This window comes from Anolis sagrei, chromosome 4 (assembly GCF_037176765.1).
Source record: "Anolis sagrei isolate rAnoSag1 chromosome 4, rAnoSag1.mat, whole genome shotgun sequence".
Classification (NCBI taxonomy): Eukaryota; Metazoa; Chordata; class Lepidosauria; order Squamata; family Dactyloidae; genus Anolis; species Anolis sagrei.
In genome coordinates, this window is record NC_090024.1 from 75,829,855 (window position 1) to 75,849,668 (window position 19,814).

Here is a 19,814-nt window from a genome sequence, read left to right on the forward strand (position 1 = left end):
GATGATTTACTCCCTCCCCTCATAAGATGGGTCTATCAAAGCCTGCTGTGCAAAAGACATTAAAAATCCAAACATTCTGATTAGTCTGTTTGTCTTTCAAAGGCACATTCCCAAGCTAGTGGAAACAATACCGGTTCAACACCATCCAGAAAGATCCAGTCTTCTGCACCTAAAGTCCGCAAAACTGTCAGCAGCCGAATACACGAAGCAGTCAAAGCCATTGCGTTGTGTCACAATGTTACACCTGTGTATGAATCCAGAACAGGAGTGACTGGAGAAACAGAATATGCAGAGGTAGATCAGGATTTCAGTGACGAAAACAGAACTTATCAAGCTTCAAGCCCCGATGAGGTAAGGCATCAAGAACATTAACATTTGCCACTTGCTGAAAAATCATATCAAATAATTGGATTGTACTTGCAGCACAACTGAATAGGGAAAATCAATACCTATAACAAATAACAACGGAGATAATGAAATGGTATCCAACAATTGTTTGCTTGTCAAAAGCAGATACGTAATTTGAAATGCTTTGGATCCAGATGCAGACATATTCAGGCAAAAATCCTGTCTGCCTGTTTTTATTTATGATTCTTAAAATTGTCATTCTTTCCTAAAATTCTTGTAAAAGCTATCTCTTAAGCTTTTCCTTAAATGTTGAAAAAGAAGCTATGAAAACAGTTAAATAAATTAAAAAATCATTATATGACCAAAACGAAAGCTATAACTGAGAAGACCAGAAGGCCTTTATCATAATTTTAAGAGCTCTATTGATGCAGTGCTTGCAAATCACTGGAGCCTAAGGAAAATAATGTAAATGGTTCATTATTTAGCGTATTGAACTTTCTTGCAGTTAGGTTGACGGATGATGCCAATGCTTCCCAATCACACAAGTACCATTTTAAAAGCATTTTTATTGAATAAAGTACTTGGAATATTGCACCCTGGAGCTTTATTTGGGAAAATTGTTCAATTGATGTTTTCTTTTTTAACCTCATTGCTGACCTATCAAAACATATTTGGTTAATAAGCCACAGTTTGATTTGTCAGACTTGAATTTTTGGATTCAGCTTGTTTAACAGTGGAGTATTTTCTGATCTTTTATAAATATGTTATATACATAAATATATATCATTGTTAGCATTTTGCAGCATACAGTGTGCTATTGCAGAAAGTGTTTACAACCAATAGTGACACAAAAATCAGTTTACATATATTTTGTTCTTTCTACAAACTAAAGCCTGTTTGATTAATGAAAAGCCTGAGTAATAAAGAAGTTTTTTGTTTCAGATATATATAGTATCTATGGCTGTTGACATATTCACTAACACATTTTAAAGAGATTATTAAGACCAATGGGAACCCTCATTATAATGCATGTAGCTACTGTAGCTTCAAGATAAGTAACTTACTCTGTATTCATAGCATGCGCTCTACTTATGCCAAGCTCATTGTTTCTTATGATAAGTGATCAATATTTCATTTTCTTGGAAAGAATGGAAAGATTCATTTGTCTGTTAATTGTGCCCTCTACAGCATAGCAAGGAAAGAGGACATGTTGAGGACTTCCTTGATAAAAACCCAACTGTGTATATGCTGTGGATAATGTCCAATTGAATAATGGAAAACAAGTGATGAACTATTGTAATGAAGCAATAAAAGGATATAATCTAAACAGAGAGCAATAAGTTCAAAGGTCATAAGTAATTCATAGAGTTGCTATGGACAGGACGCTTTGAAGACCTTTGCCCCTCTTTGGTCAGGAAAGAGGAATTGCTGTTGCTTTCTAATGGCTAATTCTAATAAATAGTTATTTATTGGCTCAACATTAAACTACATATACTTGAAAATATGTGATTTTAATTTCTATAGTATTTACCCTTGTTAAAGAGTTTTTGAAAATCTCATGGGAGGGGAGTTTGAAAGTAAGCAAGGTAAGACAAATGTGATACAGCACATAATGTACTTAATTTCAATATTAATAATTGCAATTATAAAATGGTTATGTGCAGACTGGATAAGGGAAGCTAAATTTTACAAGATAAAATATTATTTCATTCATGTTATTCAATGGGAGTGACTCAGATAACTGGGTCAAAATTTAAATGTGTAGTACTTACCATCTTAGATCATTCTTTGGTAAGGGTCTTCCTTCTTGAATACTAAGGAGGAAGACTCAACTGTACCAGTCATTCTCACATAGCCTTCCAAAGCAAGGCAAAAATATGTGTTTCCAAAGATGGTGGGAATTAGAGAGATGATAGGAAATAGAATTACTGAAATACACCTATGCATGATTATCTTTCCATCTAAGTATTGATGGGTTACATTAACATATGTCAGAATTGTTTTCCCTTACTGTGCCTATAGCCAAAGCATGTTAGCCAATGCTTTTAACCCAACTTGCAACATGCTTAGCCAATGATATAATGGAATGGGTAAATGGCAAAATGTACAATGGTATTTCACATGCAACTCATTGAAATCTTATTCTTAGTGTTTTAAAAGACAATGAAATGGGATCCAGAGTCTAAGGAAGTTTATGTGTTTTCTTCCGAGTACAATATTTTTCTCTTTGGTGAGAGGCTTTTAATGAATGCTCAACTGTGATACTACACACTCATGCATGCATATTGTCTCAAGTGATATAATAGTTTGTTAAGTTAATTCTTCCATCTGATTCTTCAGCAACAGAAGACTTGCAGAAGAAAGTGAAATGATAGCAGGCAGTGTCTGTGAAATCCAAGGATTTGAAGATTGTAGGGAAAGATACTCTTAGAAGTATTTCCCCCTTTTCCATGCAATTCAATCATAGCACAAGCCTAAATGCTTTGATGGCAACAGATAAATCATTGTGTTCCTACCTGTTTTGCTTTGGATTACACATTTCTGTGTATGAACTTCTTAATGATTACAGCTTGTGTCAGAATGAAAATGTAGGATCCAGACTAATAAGTCAACATATTAGATTAACTCTTGGAAGTATATGTTTGGCAGTATCTAATAAATAACAAGAACCCAGTGAATTCTTGTCTACTAGCTTCTTGACCTTATCTGTAAGCTAGGTATAACGATCTAAAATGTGACTGTGCTATAAATTGCCAACTCAACTTGTGAAGCCAAGCCTAAACTTAATAATAAACCCATGTGAGTCACCAAATATAGAACATTCAAGTCCTCTTAGCAAAGGGACACAAATAAGATGATAGGGTATTAAGGGAAAGATGCAATTTACAGGTCAAAATGTAATAGTAGCTTTTCACTGTGAAAATTAAAAATGAACCTTCGGTGTATTGGAGCATTTGCAGCTAATATAGTAGGCTTGTTAGATTTTCAAAAGTATTTCTTGTGAATCTAAAAATGACATTTTAAAATACATTTATGTTATTCTTTCTCCTCTAGCAATCTTTTCTCCACATTGTAGCTAACTAAGGCTAATAATAATAATACCTGAGTCATGATATATCCTGCAAACTAGTGCAAGTACACATCCATAAATTCTGGGGCCTCTAGCAACTGGTGGTAGTGAATGGTTAGGCCCGCAGTGGTTCTCAGCCTGTGGATCCCCAGATGTTTTGGCCTTCAACTCACAGAAACCCTAACAACTGACTGGTAAACTGGCTGGGGTTTCTGGGAGTTGTAGGACAAAACACATGGGGACCCACAAGTTGAGAACAACTGGGTTGGGGAGTATTCTCTATCATTCTCTGCTGTACTTGATAATTATGTTCTTTGTTTTCTACTGAAGCCTGACTCGCTGTTAGATGACTAGTCTTGGGGGCCATTGTGGTTCTGCACTGGTGTACAATGACTCCAGCAAGCACAATAATGACTGGATGGACAGTATTGTGCAATATGTTAATTTAAACTTAAGCTTGTTGCCATTGTATTGAATATGGACTCCTATTTTGTTAATTTTTAATTCGAATATATACTAAGAAGTGCACTAGACATTTATTGGAAATATATATATTTTTAAAATCTGATATCCAGGGATGTAAGAGTGGCTGTAATTGTGAATCGGGGGCTGTAAGTGGAAACACAGATATGACTAGTAATTATTTCTGTTATTCTAACAGATTGAATTTACTGAGTTGACATTACATTCACCCACATGTTGTATATGTACATGATTGAATGATGATAATATGTATGGCTTGCTTTGTTTAGACTTTTCATTGAAATATGTACATAGAATGAAGAATACGAGAATTAATTCTTAGATTTCTTTACCTGTTCTGTATAGCATATATCCCTTTAGAAGTAATTTTAGAAGCAGAGCATTGACCATTTCATCATTATTTAAGGTGATATAAGAAAGAAAGGCAAACCTTTTTCCTTGTTCTGCCTCACTCAGGACCTTTCTGATTTCACATTTGTGTCAAGCATCAAAATGTGAATTCTGTATTTATCTACATGAAATAATGCTGTTTCATTCAAGTCTATCTTTAATAATGCTTTTTCATTCAAGATCCATAGTTGCTTGCATATGATAACACACAATAAAACTATGAACTTAAACAAAGGCTCCAGGATGTAATTATATGGAATGAATCTGGATCGCTTTTACACAACGCTTTGTTGTTCCAATTTTTATTCGTAATCTTATGAGAATGCAATTTTTAATAAAGCCATTTCCTGATAAATTGTTGCTATTGTATTCTCTTGATAAGGACAATACCATTGTTGCTTTGTTAGTAGCCAGTTTTATTAATAACTAGACATTGATAATTATAATTGCACACTATATGTTTCCATTGGCACCGGTTTTGTAAGGACCACTGATAAATATGTTATCCACTATTCCTAGGATCAGGATGAATTCTGTGACCTGTTCTCCTTCAGAAGCAAATTTGGAAATCCTGCTTATATTCTTTGACAAGAATTGCCACCTCAAAATGCAGAATGTTCTCCATAAGATCCCAAAAATGAAAATTCACCCTTAAAAGGCTCTAGTTTTTGTGTTTGACTTTATTTGCATTGAATATAACTGATAATTAAAACTACCATGTCTCTGTCTAGGTAGCTCTGGTGCAGTGGACAGAAAGTGTGGGCCTTACTTTGGTGAACAGAGATTTGACTTCAATGCAGCTGAAAACCCCGGGTGGACAAATTCTGACTTATTATATTCTGCAAATTTTTCCTTTCACATCTGAGAGCAAACGAATGGGAATCATAGTGAGGGTACGCTTTGTATATTTTTTTTCTTGATTTTAGGTTTCCTGAAGTGTGTAGTTTTGAAGATATAAATTTTCAAATATAAAAGTTGAGAAATTAGATGCATCTTCCTTCTTAGTAATAACCTAACAGCAGTAAATGCTAAGTTAGCAATGACCCTATAAGCTGTTTTCCAAGTGAATCTGAAATACAAATTGCAGCATTTCCTTGTCTTTAAGCCAAGATGGAATGGTGTACTTCAGTATCAAACACAAGTCCAATACACAGTTTATTCTGAATTAGTAATTATGAAAGCATATAACTTGTTTCATCTATTTGGAACTGTTTGCAAGCTGCCCTGGGAACCTGTTGAAAGGGTGAGATAGAATATAAATAAAAATATTAATCAATGGCTTGACCTAGTTAGAACATTATATGTTTTTAAAACTAATTGTAAATTAATATTTCTTCCTGTGGCTTAGATTATAAAGGCAGTGATGCCAGTATGTAGACATGCCTGGGGCATTGGAGCAACATACATTTTAGACAAATTAAGGCACAGTTTGATGGTGATGGGCAGCTAAGGGAAGTGGGGAAGAGAGAAGGACAAGGACCATTTGGATATATGCATAAGAACAGATAACACTGCATGCTTTGTTTAAGGAGGGATTCAAATTTGAGGGGTTCAAACAAAGGCTTCATAGGAACATTTTGTTCCAGCAAGGGGGGGGGCACTGTGAGAGGAAGGGGTATCATGGATGCAGACAGAAGCGATAGGAACCTGCAAAATCCTACCACGGAGTCCTGACTTTAAATGTTTTACTATCAGAAATTTCTGTGCAATTAATCTCACGTGTGGTATATGGATTGTGAGGTTTTTTTCATTTATTTCAGGATGAATCTACAGGTGAAATCACATTTTACATGAAAGGTGCAGATGTTGCAATGTCCTCTATTGTTCAGTATAATGACTGGCTAGAAGAAGAGGTAAGAAATTCTACTAAGCTACCAAGGAAATTCAGTAACAGAAGGCAAAACAGCAATATCTTCCAGTCTGATACCAGTTGTCTACTTCAGAGATGGGCAGTATGGACATGCTGCATACAACAACCACTGAGCAGTTTATGCTGCTTAGACCCATCAGCCACTTCCATTTTTTCCTGGTTTTGTGCATGTTAATCTCCAGAAGTTCCTAGGAAGTAAAATTGTTCTATGAACCTGTTGCAGTTTTCCAATCTTGCTCTACTTTGAAGTTAGAAGTAACAAACCAAAGGTATAATACATGAGAAATACAATCAACTGTTGCATTAGTAGGTCTTACCAAGCTTTTGTGTATTTCTAAAAAGAAATGATAACTTTCAAACTAAGTTATTTTTCAAGGTCTTGATAGGTTCGGTATTTGTTTTGATGTAAATAAACAAGTATAATAGAATTCATGGAATTAACTTTTAGTGTGCTCCTGGATGTGATCAGTGAGGAGAGCTTTTATTTTTGTGTGTGTGTTGGATAATGGCTCCATAACTAAAATATATTTTTTGCTGCTTTAATGTAATATAAACTATGAATAAACATGTTTTTATAAAGTTAATACTTTACACATATTGCTATACTAGACACCAGCAATTGTCTTAATTTGACCTTACATATAGACAATATGGTAATGTGATGATCACACAAAGCATGTTCATAATGGTATTGGCAATATAAATCAATACCTGCTTCAGGCACTTTGATTTAATCAGTGGCATGAATAAATTAAACTCCCTGAAGACCTAATAAAGTGTCATAAAAATTACTTTTGGCGATAATGATGCACAATTAATTGTAAAATACTTGCTTAATTTATTTAGCATTATGAGGTCAAATCAATAAGCATTTTGCACTCGACAGACAGCATTAAGCTTTTTAAAGAATAATGAACACCACTGTTTTACATTTAATTCTGGTGTTTTTAATGTAATGTAATGACCTTTTCTACACATACATATTTATTCTACAGTAACAGCCGAATGACCTTAACAGTTGTACAAGACAACAAACCTGTAAAACTAATTTTGAAGCATATCTTTCAATCCATCTTTGAAATTAGTTTTCTATGCGCCACATTCAATATACAAACCAAGTGGAGTAGGGGAATAAGACCTGTGAAATGTAAACAGCATGACAGAAATCACGGAGAAAATTGTGGGAATGTCTTTGTTTTCTTACATTCATGATCTTCATTATTTTAAATAAGAGCATTTTGGGATCTCACTAACTTTCATGAGCTTTCAATGTATTTTAGGACAAAGGAGACTGCCACATGTATTGCCTAAGCCTCCCACTTTAGCTTTGGAAAGTATTTGAAAATAAAAGCAATCAAACAATACAACTGAACATTTTAAAAATATCTTTTTTGCTGTTGTTTTGACCTAATTCAACCCTACCATGAGATTTTCTTAGCAGAATTAGTTCAGAAATGCGTTGCATTTATCTTCCTCTGAGACTGAAAGAGCCACCCAGTCTGTTTCTGTGACAGAGCACAATCCAGTGTGCAAGCCATTGTGCCATGCTGGGTATATTATTTATGGGAATAGAAATAAAAACAAGCTGAAGTAAAATAAATCCTTCTGGGTGATTGAGTGGTCAAAATAGAAGGAAGGAAACAATTTTCTTGAGATGAATTCACCCATTTGGGTCTACCATTAAATAACTTCATCCCTAAACACCAGAAATGGGGGACTAAGAGCATGGCATTTTAGCAGCTACGATCCAGTTTACTGATATCCATTTGTGAGAATAAATACACATAGGTGGATAGCTGATCATTTTAGAGGCAACTGAATTTAAAGTAAGATAAAGTGTCTCCTATACCTATCAAGACTTTTATACATGATTTCCAGCTATGTTATCATTGATTATATTTGAATTTTAGTGTGGGAACATGGCAAGAGAAGGACTTCGCACTCTGGTTGTGGCCAAGAAATCATTAACAGAAGAACAATATCAGGATTTTGAGGTAAAAACATAGAGACGGATGCTGTACTTGTTCTGTGCTAAGCTTAACAATAGTAGCATATACCTTTAATACAAGTCATGCAAAATACTTTAAAATAGAATTCTTGATGAAAAAGCCACCTCCTTGAACTTCACATATATAATCTCATTTTTATTAGTGATTGGCGATGTGTACTCTGGCTTATGTTTAGCTTAATCTATACCGCAGCTTCTGCCAACCTACCAGTTCAAAAACATGCAAATAGTACAGTCCCGGCAGGAATCTTGGAGATGTCTACAGACAATGGTGGTTCTTCGGCTTAGAAATGGAGATGAGCACCAACCCCCAGAGTCGGAGACGAGTGAACTTAATGTCAAAACCTTTACCTTTACCTTTTATACCAGTGGTTTCCGACCTGTGGTCCGTGGACCACCAGTGGTTCCCAAGAACTAAAATATGGTCCATGGCCTCACCATTACTGCACTATTGCAACGAGAGCAACTGGTCTCACAAAACCCTCTTATAGTGCTGAGGTAACCGGGATGTTGGGAGGGGAGAAACTGACTATCCACGAAAGGTGTGACAACCTGCCTCCTGACTGCTGCTTCTCCTCCACTTCCCCCCCCCCCCCCTCTGAGCAGAGCCATTCCCTGTACTACCTGGAAGCAGGGGCACCTTGGTGTCATTTTTAAGCCTGTTCCTGGGGTTATTTGGGGTGCTGATACAGAAAAATGCATTGGATAGACCACATCAGCTCTAAATTATTAAATATAGTTTTATGTGGGTGAGCAAATGGCGACTACTGGATGGCATATGTTCTGTATCATACTAGAGCCGATGTGGTCTATCCAGTGCAGTTTTCTGAATCAGCACCCCAAATAACCAAACTGAGTCTAAAGTTGACCAAAAACCAATTTGTAACCCTTTTGGTACTAACATTGGAGAGTGGTCCCTGGTCAAAAAAAAGGTTGAGAACCACTGATCTATACAGACTTTCTTGAAGAGACCCTATGCCTATGCCGACTCCCTTTTTGTGGTTCCTGATGATAATAGATGTACTATAACCACCATCTCCTCTGCTATGAGAACTTCCTTGACCATAGGAGAATTGTACCCCATGGGTATCTGAATGGTATTAACACTGAGAAAGTTGAGAGATGAAAATCAGTGATGCAGCTAATTTCATCAACATCGTGTGTGTTGAGAGAAAGAGATAGAGGGACTGGCTAGCAAAATGTACATAGAGAAAGAGGGGACGAGGAGTGAAACAAAGAAAGGAAATTTGGAAGAGAAATAGAAAAAGATGTTTTAAAACTCCATAAATGGTAAGCATGAGGTTTTAGAAAAGAGTAAATGTTGCAGAGAGCATGACAGTAGCTGAGAATCAGCCCCTAACAACAAAGGTAATTAAAGAAAAAGTTAAAGGAAAAAAAACTAAAGAAATCCCAGTTGGAAAGAGTCAACAGAGCAAGAGGAAATGGGGGGTGGGAATATATCACAAATGTTTCTGTTTCTCAGAACTCACATGTTCGTAATAGGGCAGAATATTAGACAAAACAAAGAAGAAGGAAGAAATCACCTCCAATTAAGAGGGATAATAAATAGTGCACCAAAACTACTTGTAATAAATTAGTTGTGTAGTCAAGAAGGTCCAAATACTCCTAGTAGAGACAGTTTCTGTGCCTCTTTTCAACACAGCTTCTCTTAGAGATGGACTATATCCCTTTTAAAATATCAAAATATAGGAGTAAAATGTAACAATATTCATAATTCTCTGCGGAGTGTTCAAGGGTGATCAAAGATTTTGTGTCAAATTAGAAACGTAGCAACTTCTACATAGATGTGATGTGATGAGAATCCTTGATACTATTAAGACCAATAAAAATCACAAATGGGAACTTCAGACTTGAAATTGACAGGCACAGCTCATTTTGATTACTTTTATTTTCCTTGTAGTGTCTTTTGTACTCTTCGGGTATATCTGGAGATTTTAATCTTAATCTCAGAAATCAGCAACCAATACATGGAGTACAAACTATTGTATTTTAGTCACCTATGACAGACTTGTCAATGAACAGTTAACATGTTTTAAAATTTCTATCTACAAGTGGCCACAAAATTAGATTTTTATTTTGTCTTGTTGTACATAGAATCGATATAACCAAGCAAAATTAAGTATACATGACAGAACTCTCAAAGTGGCTGCAGTGGTAGAGAGTTTGGAAAGAGAAATGGAATTATTGTGTCTCACTGGAGTGGAAGATCAACTACAGGCTGATGTTAGGCCAACACTGGAGATGCTACGAAATGCTGGAATAAAGGTACTAACTTCTGTTTCTCTTAGCCTCCTAGATAATTTGTTTCTTTAAATACAAATTTAAAGAAATTAAACGCAAAATCCAATTATATGGATTAGGTGTCCTTGTTAGATATTTACATATCCATTGTGGTTTATTGCCATATAAAAAGTAAAAGATGTAGGACACATCTGGATTCTAGATTCCCCTCCATAGAATAGGCAACAGTACTTGGAAAGTGACAGAGGAAATATAGGAACTGCTGCATTGCAACAATTCTTTTTAAAATTAGCTGTTATGATAATATTGAACTAAATGCAGTGAACAGGAATAAGAGTTTAACAAAAGTATAGTAAATAAATCTACAAATAAAATTATTGAAATTATTTTATAGATATGGATGCTCACAGGGGATAAATTGGAGACTGCCACTTGTATTGCCAAAAGCTCCCACTTAGTATCCAGAACACAAGATATTCACATTTTCAGACCTGTAAGTATATCTATTAATATTTCATGTATTTTATCAACCGTAGCGATGCCTACTTGTTAGCGTCTTGTCTTGTTGGCATATGTTTGTTAGTATTTTTGCGAGGTTATATATATGGAATTTAAAATAATTATAAATATTATAAATATAACAGACATACCACATTTGCTTCCTTAGGTCTTCTTGCTAGATATGCTTTGTATAACGTCTGTTGACCCATGTACATGGTACTAGTGTCTGTAGAATATTTTTTGAGTCTCCTAATGTTTCCTTTACAAAAAGAATATCTCGGACAGGGTCATTAGTTTTGGACTATGAAGCTAGAAGAGATCTAAATCCCCTTCATCTCTCTTCTTCCCTCCCTTGAAAAACATACAACCAGTGTTTCTTCATCCATTGGATTGGAAAATGATGTGGGGGATCCATAAAATATTCTTTCTTATTAAGTTACATGAATAATCTGTTTTGAATCACCCTAAGCTTATGGTTTGTTTGTTTGTTTGTTTTAAAAAGCAACATATATCCCTTTACTTATCTCCAGCATCTTATCTAGTCTATCCCTAAGAGTTCTTACTATGAAAAATAGCATCTTTTTCTGTTAATAAATCATTCTAATCTGTGGACATAAAATGGCTCTCAAATTCACTTAGCACATAGCTCATAGCTATTAGTTTTGAACTACCATCGAATTGCGAGAATAATGACGATTTCGTTTGTTTTCAAGCTGGTTTTGATTTTTACAACCCGAAATGGTTGGAGGCTAAGATATTATTCTGATGATCTACAATTTATGTAGATGTGACTCCCATTACTTGCCAGCCTCATGTAAAAGACATTCTTGAATTACAGAACTGCTAATACTTAAAGTCCAAATTCTTCAGAAGGAAAACTCACAAATGTTAAAATACGCAGCTGTGTTCTGTGTATAAAAGTTAGCTTTGGATTCAAGTGACTAACTTTTTAAAAATGTTTAAAACTATGTTCTTCTTTCTAAGCTATTTTCCCAATGAAGGGGTTAGCATTATGATTGTCATTTCCACACGGCTTTGTTTTGGGCACCCTAAGGTCTCAGGTTGCATCACACATGTCTGCGTTGATGGTGTCCATCCATCTTTTCTTTGGCCATTTATGTGGTTGTTGTCTTGCAATCTCCAAATGTAGTGCTTTTGTGCTACAGATGTTGATTCTTTTCTCATGACATGGCTGTACCACCACAGTCTTGCTTCCTGCATTTTCTTACTAATCACTTTTACTCCTAATCTTTGACGGATGTCATCATTGGCCACATGGTCAAGTCCATCTCAGCATTTTCATTTCCATTGTGTTAAGGGCTTGTCCGTGTTTCTTTGTTGCTGGTCAGCACTGCCTCATAGAAGGCTACTGGGTGAACAACTGTAGTGTAGATTTTAGCCTTGAGTTGTCCAGGCATTTTTGGAGTCACACAGAATGCCAGTAGTTTGCTGCCATTTCAACCAAGCTGCATTTATTCACGACTGTACATTTGGCATTTTGTCGCCATCCATGGAGACCAGTGATCCTAGGTATTTAAATTGGGTGGCTTTCGTTAGCTCTTGTCCATTAATTTGAATTGTTTTTCCAAGTTTGAAGACCACATTCAAGGTACTCTGTTTTGGGTATGTTCAGTTGAAGTCCATTTTCACTTAGTCTATCACTCCATGTCTGCAGCTGTTGTTAGAGAGCTGCACGTTTTTTGTGGCCGAGTGCTATGTCATCTGCATATAGGAGTGTCCAGAGATGCATAGTCTACAAATTTCCTGTAGTAGTGTCATGCAGAGTATGAATAGTAATGGTGAGAGTGCTAATACCTGAGGCACTCCAACAATCATGTTGAAGGATGGTGAAATCCCTGCAGGGCAGTGAAACATATGGAGCCCCCAGTGGTGCAATGGGTTAAACTTGTTGACCGAAAGGCTGGCAGTTCGAATCTGGGGAGTGGGGTGAGCTCCCATCTGTCAGCTCCAGCTTCCCATGTGGGGACATGAGAGAAACCTGCCATAGGATGGTAAACATACAGGTGTCCCCTGACAACATTCTTGCAGACGGCCAATTCTCTCACACCAGAAGCGACTTTCAGTTTCTCAAGTCACTCCTGACATGAAAAAAGGTGAAACGTATGACTATGTTATACATCTTTATTTTCCCCATGCTAATATTGAATTTTAACCAAATGTTGCAGACTCTTAGAATAATCATATATTAGTAGCAGATATATATCTGCATTCAAAACTAGCCATAGAGACACCTAGGAATAATTATTGAATACAACATTGTATTGATGTTTCAGTATGATTTGTTTTGAAACGTCAGAATAGCAAATTAGGTTTTGTAGACTCCTATTTCCTTATACAATAGCCATCTTGGTACATATATCACTGGTGGAAAACCACCATGCGGGTATGTCTTAGCATTAGGATAACATTTTAGCATATTTTGAAAAAAAGGCTGCTAACAGTGTGAAACAGATGGCAGCAACACTGAGGTCTTGGGAGGAAACTGAAGCTGCATAACCTGTCTTTAGCATTCTCAGTGACTTTGCAGTAGCTTTTAACAGGAACAGAGTTTGCCCCAGCTAATAAAGGCTCTGTAAGAGAAATAAAAAAATGTAGAAGGAATTTCTTTGCAGTAAAAAGTAGTTGTATAGAAATGTATTTTACTGTTCCACCTTGAACCTTTGCATGTTTCTTTTTTAATTAAGATAATCAGTCGCGGAGAAGCTCATTTGGAACTAAATGCTTTCAGGAGGAAACATGACTGTGCGTTAGTAATATCTGGCGATTCTCTAGAGGTATGGCCCTGGCTTTTGTCAGTTGACAGCAATGTTAATGTAATCTCTAGGAATGGTTAATGTAGGGGCATTTTCCAGCAGATGTTGAAAAAAAGACCCAAGCAACACCTTCGGGTGAAACAAATCTGGAATTTGTTTTACTTTATACAACACTTAAAATGAAACTAACGTGAATTGCAAAACAGGTACTCATTTTTTTCTTTTTACAATATATACTGAAATAAGTTGTTTTGTTTTTCTTCGTCTTGAAGGTTAGAAGAGATTTCAGTAAATGGCAGCAGTCTTCTAGTAGTTTGTGACTCCATGGCTTTGCCAGACCACCATAGGGATGCACTGCCCTTGTTGAGTAGCTGCTAGTTATAATTTACATAGGCATTTTTGTGGGGGTTTTATTTGGAAGGTCTAACAATCAGTCTCCCAGTTACTCTTATTTAAGAAGAAACTATTTATCGCCATCCTCAGAAGTGACCACATCATGTCTATCTGTGCCTTAATATGTTATTGCCTTTGGTGTGAATTGCCCTGTATACTCACATATATCTCTAGAAATTTTAGTTAAAAAATCAGTGCAAAAACCTGGGTTAACTTGTCCACAAGTCAGTATAAGAACTGTATTTTAATTATTATCAAAAGAAAGAAAGAAACCATTCCCTTTACTGAGCAGAGTGGCAAAAGATATGGGCTTCGTCCACCTCAGGAGAACCTAAAAGAGGAGCCCTCAGCTAATTCTCCCTCTCCCCCCCCCCTCTCTGTTGTGGCACCGATTCTAGCTTTTTTGAATGTCTGGCCCCAAGGCAGAAAGGGGGGCTTTCTCCCCTCTATGGTCTTCATCCCCTCTATTACTCATTGATCATATCAAAATCCATAATTTTGACTCCCAAACATGCTCTTGACTTACATACGAGATTGACGTGTACCTAAGTATATACAGTAGATTTCTCCATGCCAGGATCAGGGATATCAGGGACCATCTAGCCAAACTGCATAGTGTATTTGACGAAGTGATGATAAGACTGAGAAAGAACTGTAAGGCAATGTAATAAGCCAACCAAAATTTTGTTTTCTGTTTGAAGATGAGAGGTCTACTGGTATGGTCACACATAGGACTTTCTACAATTCCCAGTAAGATTTCACTAACACTATCTGAATCTTCCTGCTCTGTGTTAGTAGATTAAAATAAGAAGATTTAAATCAAGTCATGTTTAGTTTCATTCTAACACACTTCTATTCCATAGGGTGCAAAATAAATGACAAGGAAAGAAAACACACTTAGAATAATGCCTTAAAATGAAGCAATTTAAGGTTTATTATCATGTGGCATATAGTTTTTGGCCTGCTAACTCTATCTTCACAATACTAAAGCAACTTGTGAAATCTTATTTCAGTAACTTTCCCCCTTTGTTCAAGGTACTATTAATTAAAAGTTTGGATACCTTGAAGTAGACTAGTTCATACGTTGTGGGCAGGATCCAAAGAAAGTGTGTTCACAGACTATTAGGGAAATGCATCTTATTCCTATTTTTAATCATAATTATTTCCATTGCTGAAGAAGCAAGCTGCTTAACCTTCAAAGCTCTTTGTCTTTTCCACAATAGAGACATGTTCTCTTTTGCGTCTGCCTGCTGTTTCTTTGGATTCTGGTCATAGCCTGTGGTATACATACTGGTATAATAGCTGAAAAGTAATCCAACTTTCAGCTGTTTGACTGAATGTTGAAAGTAAAAAATGCTGTTGGAATTCTATTGAGTGCTCAACCACCAATCTGAAATTAAATGTGTTTCCTTTATAGGTCTGTTTGAAGTACTATGAGCATGAATTTGTAGAACTAGCATGTCAGTGTCCAGCTGTCGTCTGCTGTCGATGTTCTCCCACCCAAAAAGCCCACATTGTAAAACTGTTGCAACACCATACAGGAAAGCGTACATGTGCCATAGGCAAGTATCAACTCCGTTGGCATATTAATCACATAGTGATCAAACTATTAAGGTGATAGGTTGATCACAGCAATGAAAAATGAATTCAAAATAGCTTTAAAGGACAATATGAAAAGAATATTTTAATAATGATAAGAGAAAGCTTTATTTTGATTTATTTCAGATTTTTCCTAAAACAGATCAGTTACAATTACATTTGAGAGAACGATGGCTAATTGGCATTTGAAAGTGTCCAATAATTGTTTACTTCATCTTAGCAAACAAATCCACTGCGCCCCATGACCAGATGAAACACACAAAGAAGTAACACATTTTTTCAATTATTTTTGTAGCAATTGTTTGTCAGTTAACTCAGTTTTGGTTATGATTAGGAGTCCTTTCGTATACTCGAGGACTCAGGCAATATAGTTCAAAGCGGGGAATAGTGTCTTGTTTGGATCTGCCCAGAGATGGGGTTAGTTGATAAATTTTCTCCAAAGTAAGGATATAACGGACTTTGTTCCCATCCTGCAGTAGACAAGCTTAGGAAAACTGAATCTTGCATATACATTTGGACCTTTCACTGTTTAGTAGGGATATGCTGCCTTTTTCAGAATTATGCAAATAGTGTCTTTGAAGTCATTACTAAAGGAATAACTTAATGCCCTAAACAATTTTTTCACTTGCCATTTACCAATAAGATACCAGATATTGTTGAAGTTGAAGGCAGAAAATATATAATTGATTCCTGTTTTTTGTTTTTCATTTCCAAAATGGGAAGAGCAAAGTTATTTTTGACATAAACGCTAATTCATGGAGCTCATTAAGTTCATCAGGAAGCAAAATGGTGTAGAATGTTGCTATGACACACTAAAATATAACTTTTTTTCAGGTGATGGAGGAAATGATGTTAGTATGATCCAAGCAGCAGATTGTGGAATTGGAATTGAAGGAAAGGTACAATATTTGCAGTTTGGATTAAATGTACTTTTAAATAGGTTAAAGTGGTAAGCAGGGAGAGAATGCCATTCAAGTACTATCTTTTGATCAAACTTCCATTCATCTTTCCTCGTTTCCCCTGAAAACCACTGTGTTTACCTCTCCAATTTGTAATCCTCTAGAAGAGATTAGCTGATGCAGGGAACTGCATGGGGTCCACATTCTTCCCATTTCATTGGTGGAAGCCACTAAAAGAAGCTAATAGGAAATACTAATGGGCTACATCCTAAAAAATATGAATGCCTGTGAACACATATCCTATACTGATTGTGACAGTATTTATTAACTCTATTTATACCCCATCCTTCTCACCCCGAAGGGGACTCAGAACGGCGTACAAACTATGGCAAAAATTCAATGCCGCATTTAGTACCTTTCTATCAAGGGCTTTGCATGAAGGATCATCTCAGTTAACATCTCTATATTATATTTTTAATTGTCACTGTCAACTTTTCCCAGGAGGGCGTTGTTTTCTTAATTGTTTTATGATTTGTGTATTTTTTATTTCCTCATTTGAAATGTGTGGATACATTTAGCACTTAAACAAAAATAAATAAAATATATCTTAAAAGATAAAGAATAGTGTTCACTGTAATAGAAAAATTGATGGTTGAATATAAAAATTAATTGCTTCAGTTTTCTCTATAGTGATTCTACTTGTTAATATGCTGATATAGTGTTATAAACCAGTGATCATTTTAATTTCTCATTTTATATTTTCCCTTAGGAAGGGAAACAAGCTTCCTTGGCTGCCGATTTTTCCATTACACAGTTTAAGCACATTGGCAGACTGCTGATGGTACATGGTCGAAATAGCTATAAAAGATCAGCAGCACTTGGTCAATTTGTCATGCACAGAGGCCTTATTATTTCAACTATGCAGGTATTTATTTCATTTTCTTTATATGAAAAACAGTGCATGAATGTTTTGTGGTATGTATTTAAATTATTTCCACAATTGCATATTATTAGTAGTAACATATACTTCCTTCTTTTTCTAGGCTGTGTTTTCTTCAGTCTTCTATTTTGCATCAGTTCCTCTATACCAGGGTTTCCTAATGGTAGGGTAAGTAGCAGTGTTGTGCTTTTGGAGTTTCAAAGAATGGGTTTATGTCTCATAGGCATCCCATTATTCTTATTCTTCAGCTTAATAAGCTAAAGTGTAACATTTATTGGGTATCCACTGAAATCTTTGTACAGTTGGCTCTCCATACCCATGGATTTTGCATCTACAAATCCAGCCACCCCAAGGCTTGAAAAAAAATCCAAGAGGCAAGCTTTAGTTTTGCCATTTATACAAGGGACACCATTTTACTAAATCATTGTATATAATAAAACTTGTGCATCATCAGGTATTGATATCGAATTGGGTCTTGGAACCCAATCGAGCAAACACCAAGGGATACACACACACACACAAACACACACACTCACCTGCCCCCCAATAGAATATTGATTTTACTCAAAACATAGGAAGGGTGTGAAGGTCCAGAGGGAAGGGGCTCTCACTTTTTAATGATGATGTTAAAGTCATTGTTTTCATAAAATAATGCAACATTTCAGGGTAAGTCCCATAACGGAGCTATACAGTCCCTCAACCCCTGCCATTTGCCCTTGCTGGTATAAGAAATTATATTTTTGGTTGTTGAAAAGGAAAAAAAATACCTACTGTAAATGGTGGCTTCCAAGAACACTATAAGATACAAAGAAACAGAAAGAGGGAACATTAAAAATTACTTTTTTCCTATAGGTATGCCACCATATATACAATGTTTCCAGTTTTTTCATTAGTGTTGGATCAAGATGTGAAACCAGAAATGGCACTGTTATATCCAGAACTTTACAAAGACCTTACTAAGGTGAGAATGTTCAATGTAAAACCCCTAGGGTGTAGGCAAGCTCCATGCACAAACTATCACAATCATTAAACTTTGTTTTTATCAGTATAAGAATCAGTATATTGTTATTCTGTCTTACATTACTAGAATAATTGGTTCACTAGATTCAAGGTGTCTGTGATGCACTTTAGAGCTGTATAACTGTCACGGCACCGTAAGACAAGCATTTTTTTGTTGCATAGCCTTGGTAAGAATATTTATGTGTTGAATTTGCTCTTAAGTATATACTTGTTTGTATCTCCATACACAATATTGCACTGTTGAAGAGCCTTTTCAAAAATAATTGTGTGCCCTATCTTCATTGTTCACAGGGAAGATCTTTGTCATTTAAAACCTTCCTCATCTGGGTTTTAATCAGTATTTACCAAGGTAGGAGATCTCCTTTTTTCCCCTAGGCTAAATATTTTTCTTGTCCTCTAGCAATATTTTCACCATTATCATTATCATTATCATTATTATTATTATTAGGCAGGTCACAGCACAGTCACACACAAACATTGCAAAAATTCTATAAACACACATATTAAAATGTACTTCTAAAAATATTAAAACATATTTCTATAAATGCATATTAAAACATATTTCAATAAATGCAATGAAATATGTTTTAATATGCATTTATAGAAATGCATATTATATTATTTATATTTATATTATGCAATTAAATGCATTTATTTATACTGTGCTGTATACCATAAGATCTCAGGACAGTGTGCAGGGAAACAGGGGAAGGAAGGAGTGGGAAGCATGTACATTCCCCTAGAATGTAAGGGGGGGGGATTTCTACTGGCCCCCACAGGCGGTTACTTCAGCCATACTGTTAATGGCCGGGAGGGTGGGTCGCCATTCCGAAGGAGACTGAGATGAGGGCGGATTATCTGCTGTGGTTCCGCCCTCCCAGAAAGTACTCCCATCTGGGACTACTTTCTGTTAGTCTCTTCTGTGGGGGAAGTAGCAAACTCTTTCGGCCCCCAGCTTCACACAGGTCACATAGACCATTCAACAGGTTTATTTTGTCAACAATAGCTTTAAGACGTGCAATTTGGAGAGCAAAGGATAAGACGATGAACTGATGGGGGAAAGCACAGAATGAAGAGACGGTGCTACTACTGTGGGAGAGGGAATAGGCAGATTGTGTTGGTAGGTTTCACACTGTCCCACCCGTCAAATATTCTGGATAGGCTTTCAACAGCAGCCCTCAGTTGGGAATAGTTTTGCTCAATGGCAGTTTGGTCAATGGAAAAACACCCGAAACTTGATCATGGTTGAAAACCAGA

The 19,814-nt window shown here is 36.1% G+C and overlaps 1 protein-coding gene across 2 annotated transcripts in view; it reads left to right on the forward strand.

Moving 5' to 3' along the window:
- ATP9B (ATPase phospholipid transporting 9B (putative)) overlaps positions 1-19,814 on the forward strand; it is a 143,580-nt gene that overhangs the window by 118,372 nt on the left and 5,394 nt on the right. For both annotated transcript variants that reach the window (XM_060774947.2, XM_060774948.2), the window contains exons 15-27: positions 103-351; positions 5,023-5,184; positions 6,052-6,144; positions 8,072-8,155; positions 10,285-10,455; positions 10,826-10,924; positions 13,638-13,727; positions 15,517-15,661; positions 16,533-16,597; positions 17,367-17,522; positions 17,641-17,705; positions 18,390-18,498; positions 18,849-18,906. In XM_060774947.2, the coding sequence (XP_060630930.1) occupies positions 103-351; positions 5,023-5,184; positions 6,052-6,144; positions 8,072-8,155; positions 10,285-10,455; positions 10,826-10,924; positions 13,638-13,727; positions 15,517-15,661; positions 16,533-16,597; positions 17,367-17,522; positions 17,641-17,705; positions 18,390-18,498; positions 18,849-18,906 (1,546 nt within the window). The remainder of the gene's footprint in view (positions 1-102; positions 352-5,022; positions 5,185-6,051; positions 6,145-8,071; positions 8,156-10,284; positions 10,456-10,825; positions 10,925-13,637; positions 13,728-15,516; positions 15,662-16,532; positions 16,598-17,366; positions 17,523-17,640; positions 17,706-18,389; positions 18,499-18,848; positions 18,907-19,814) is intronic.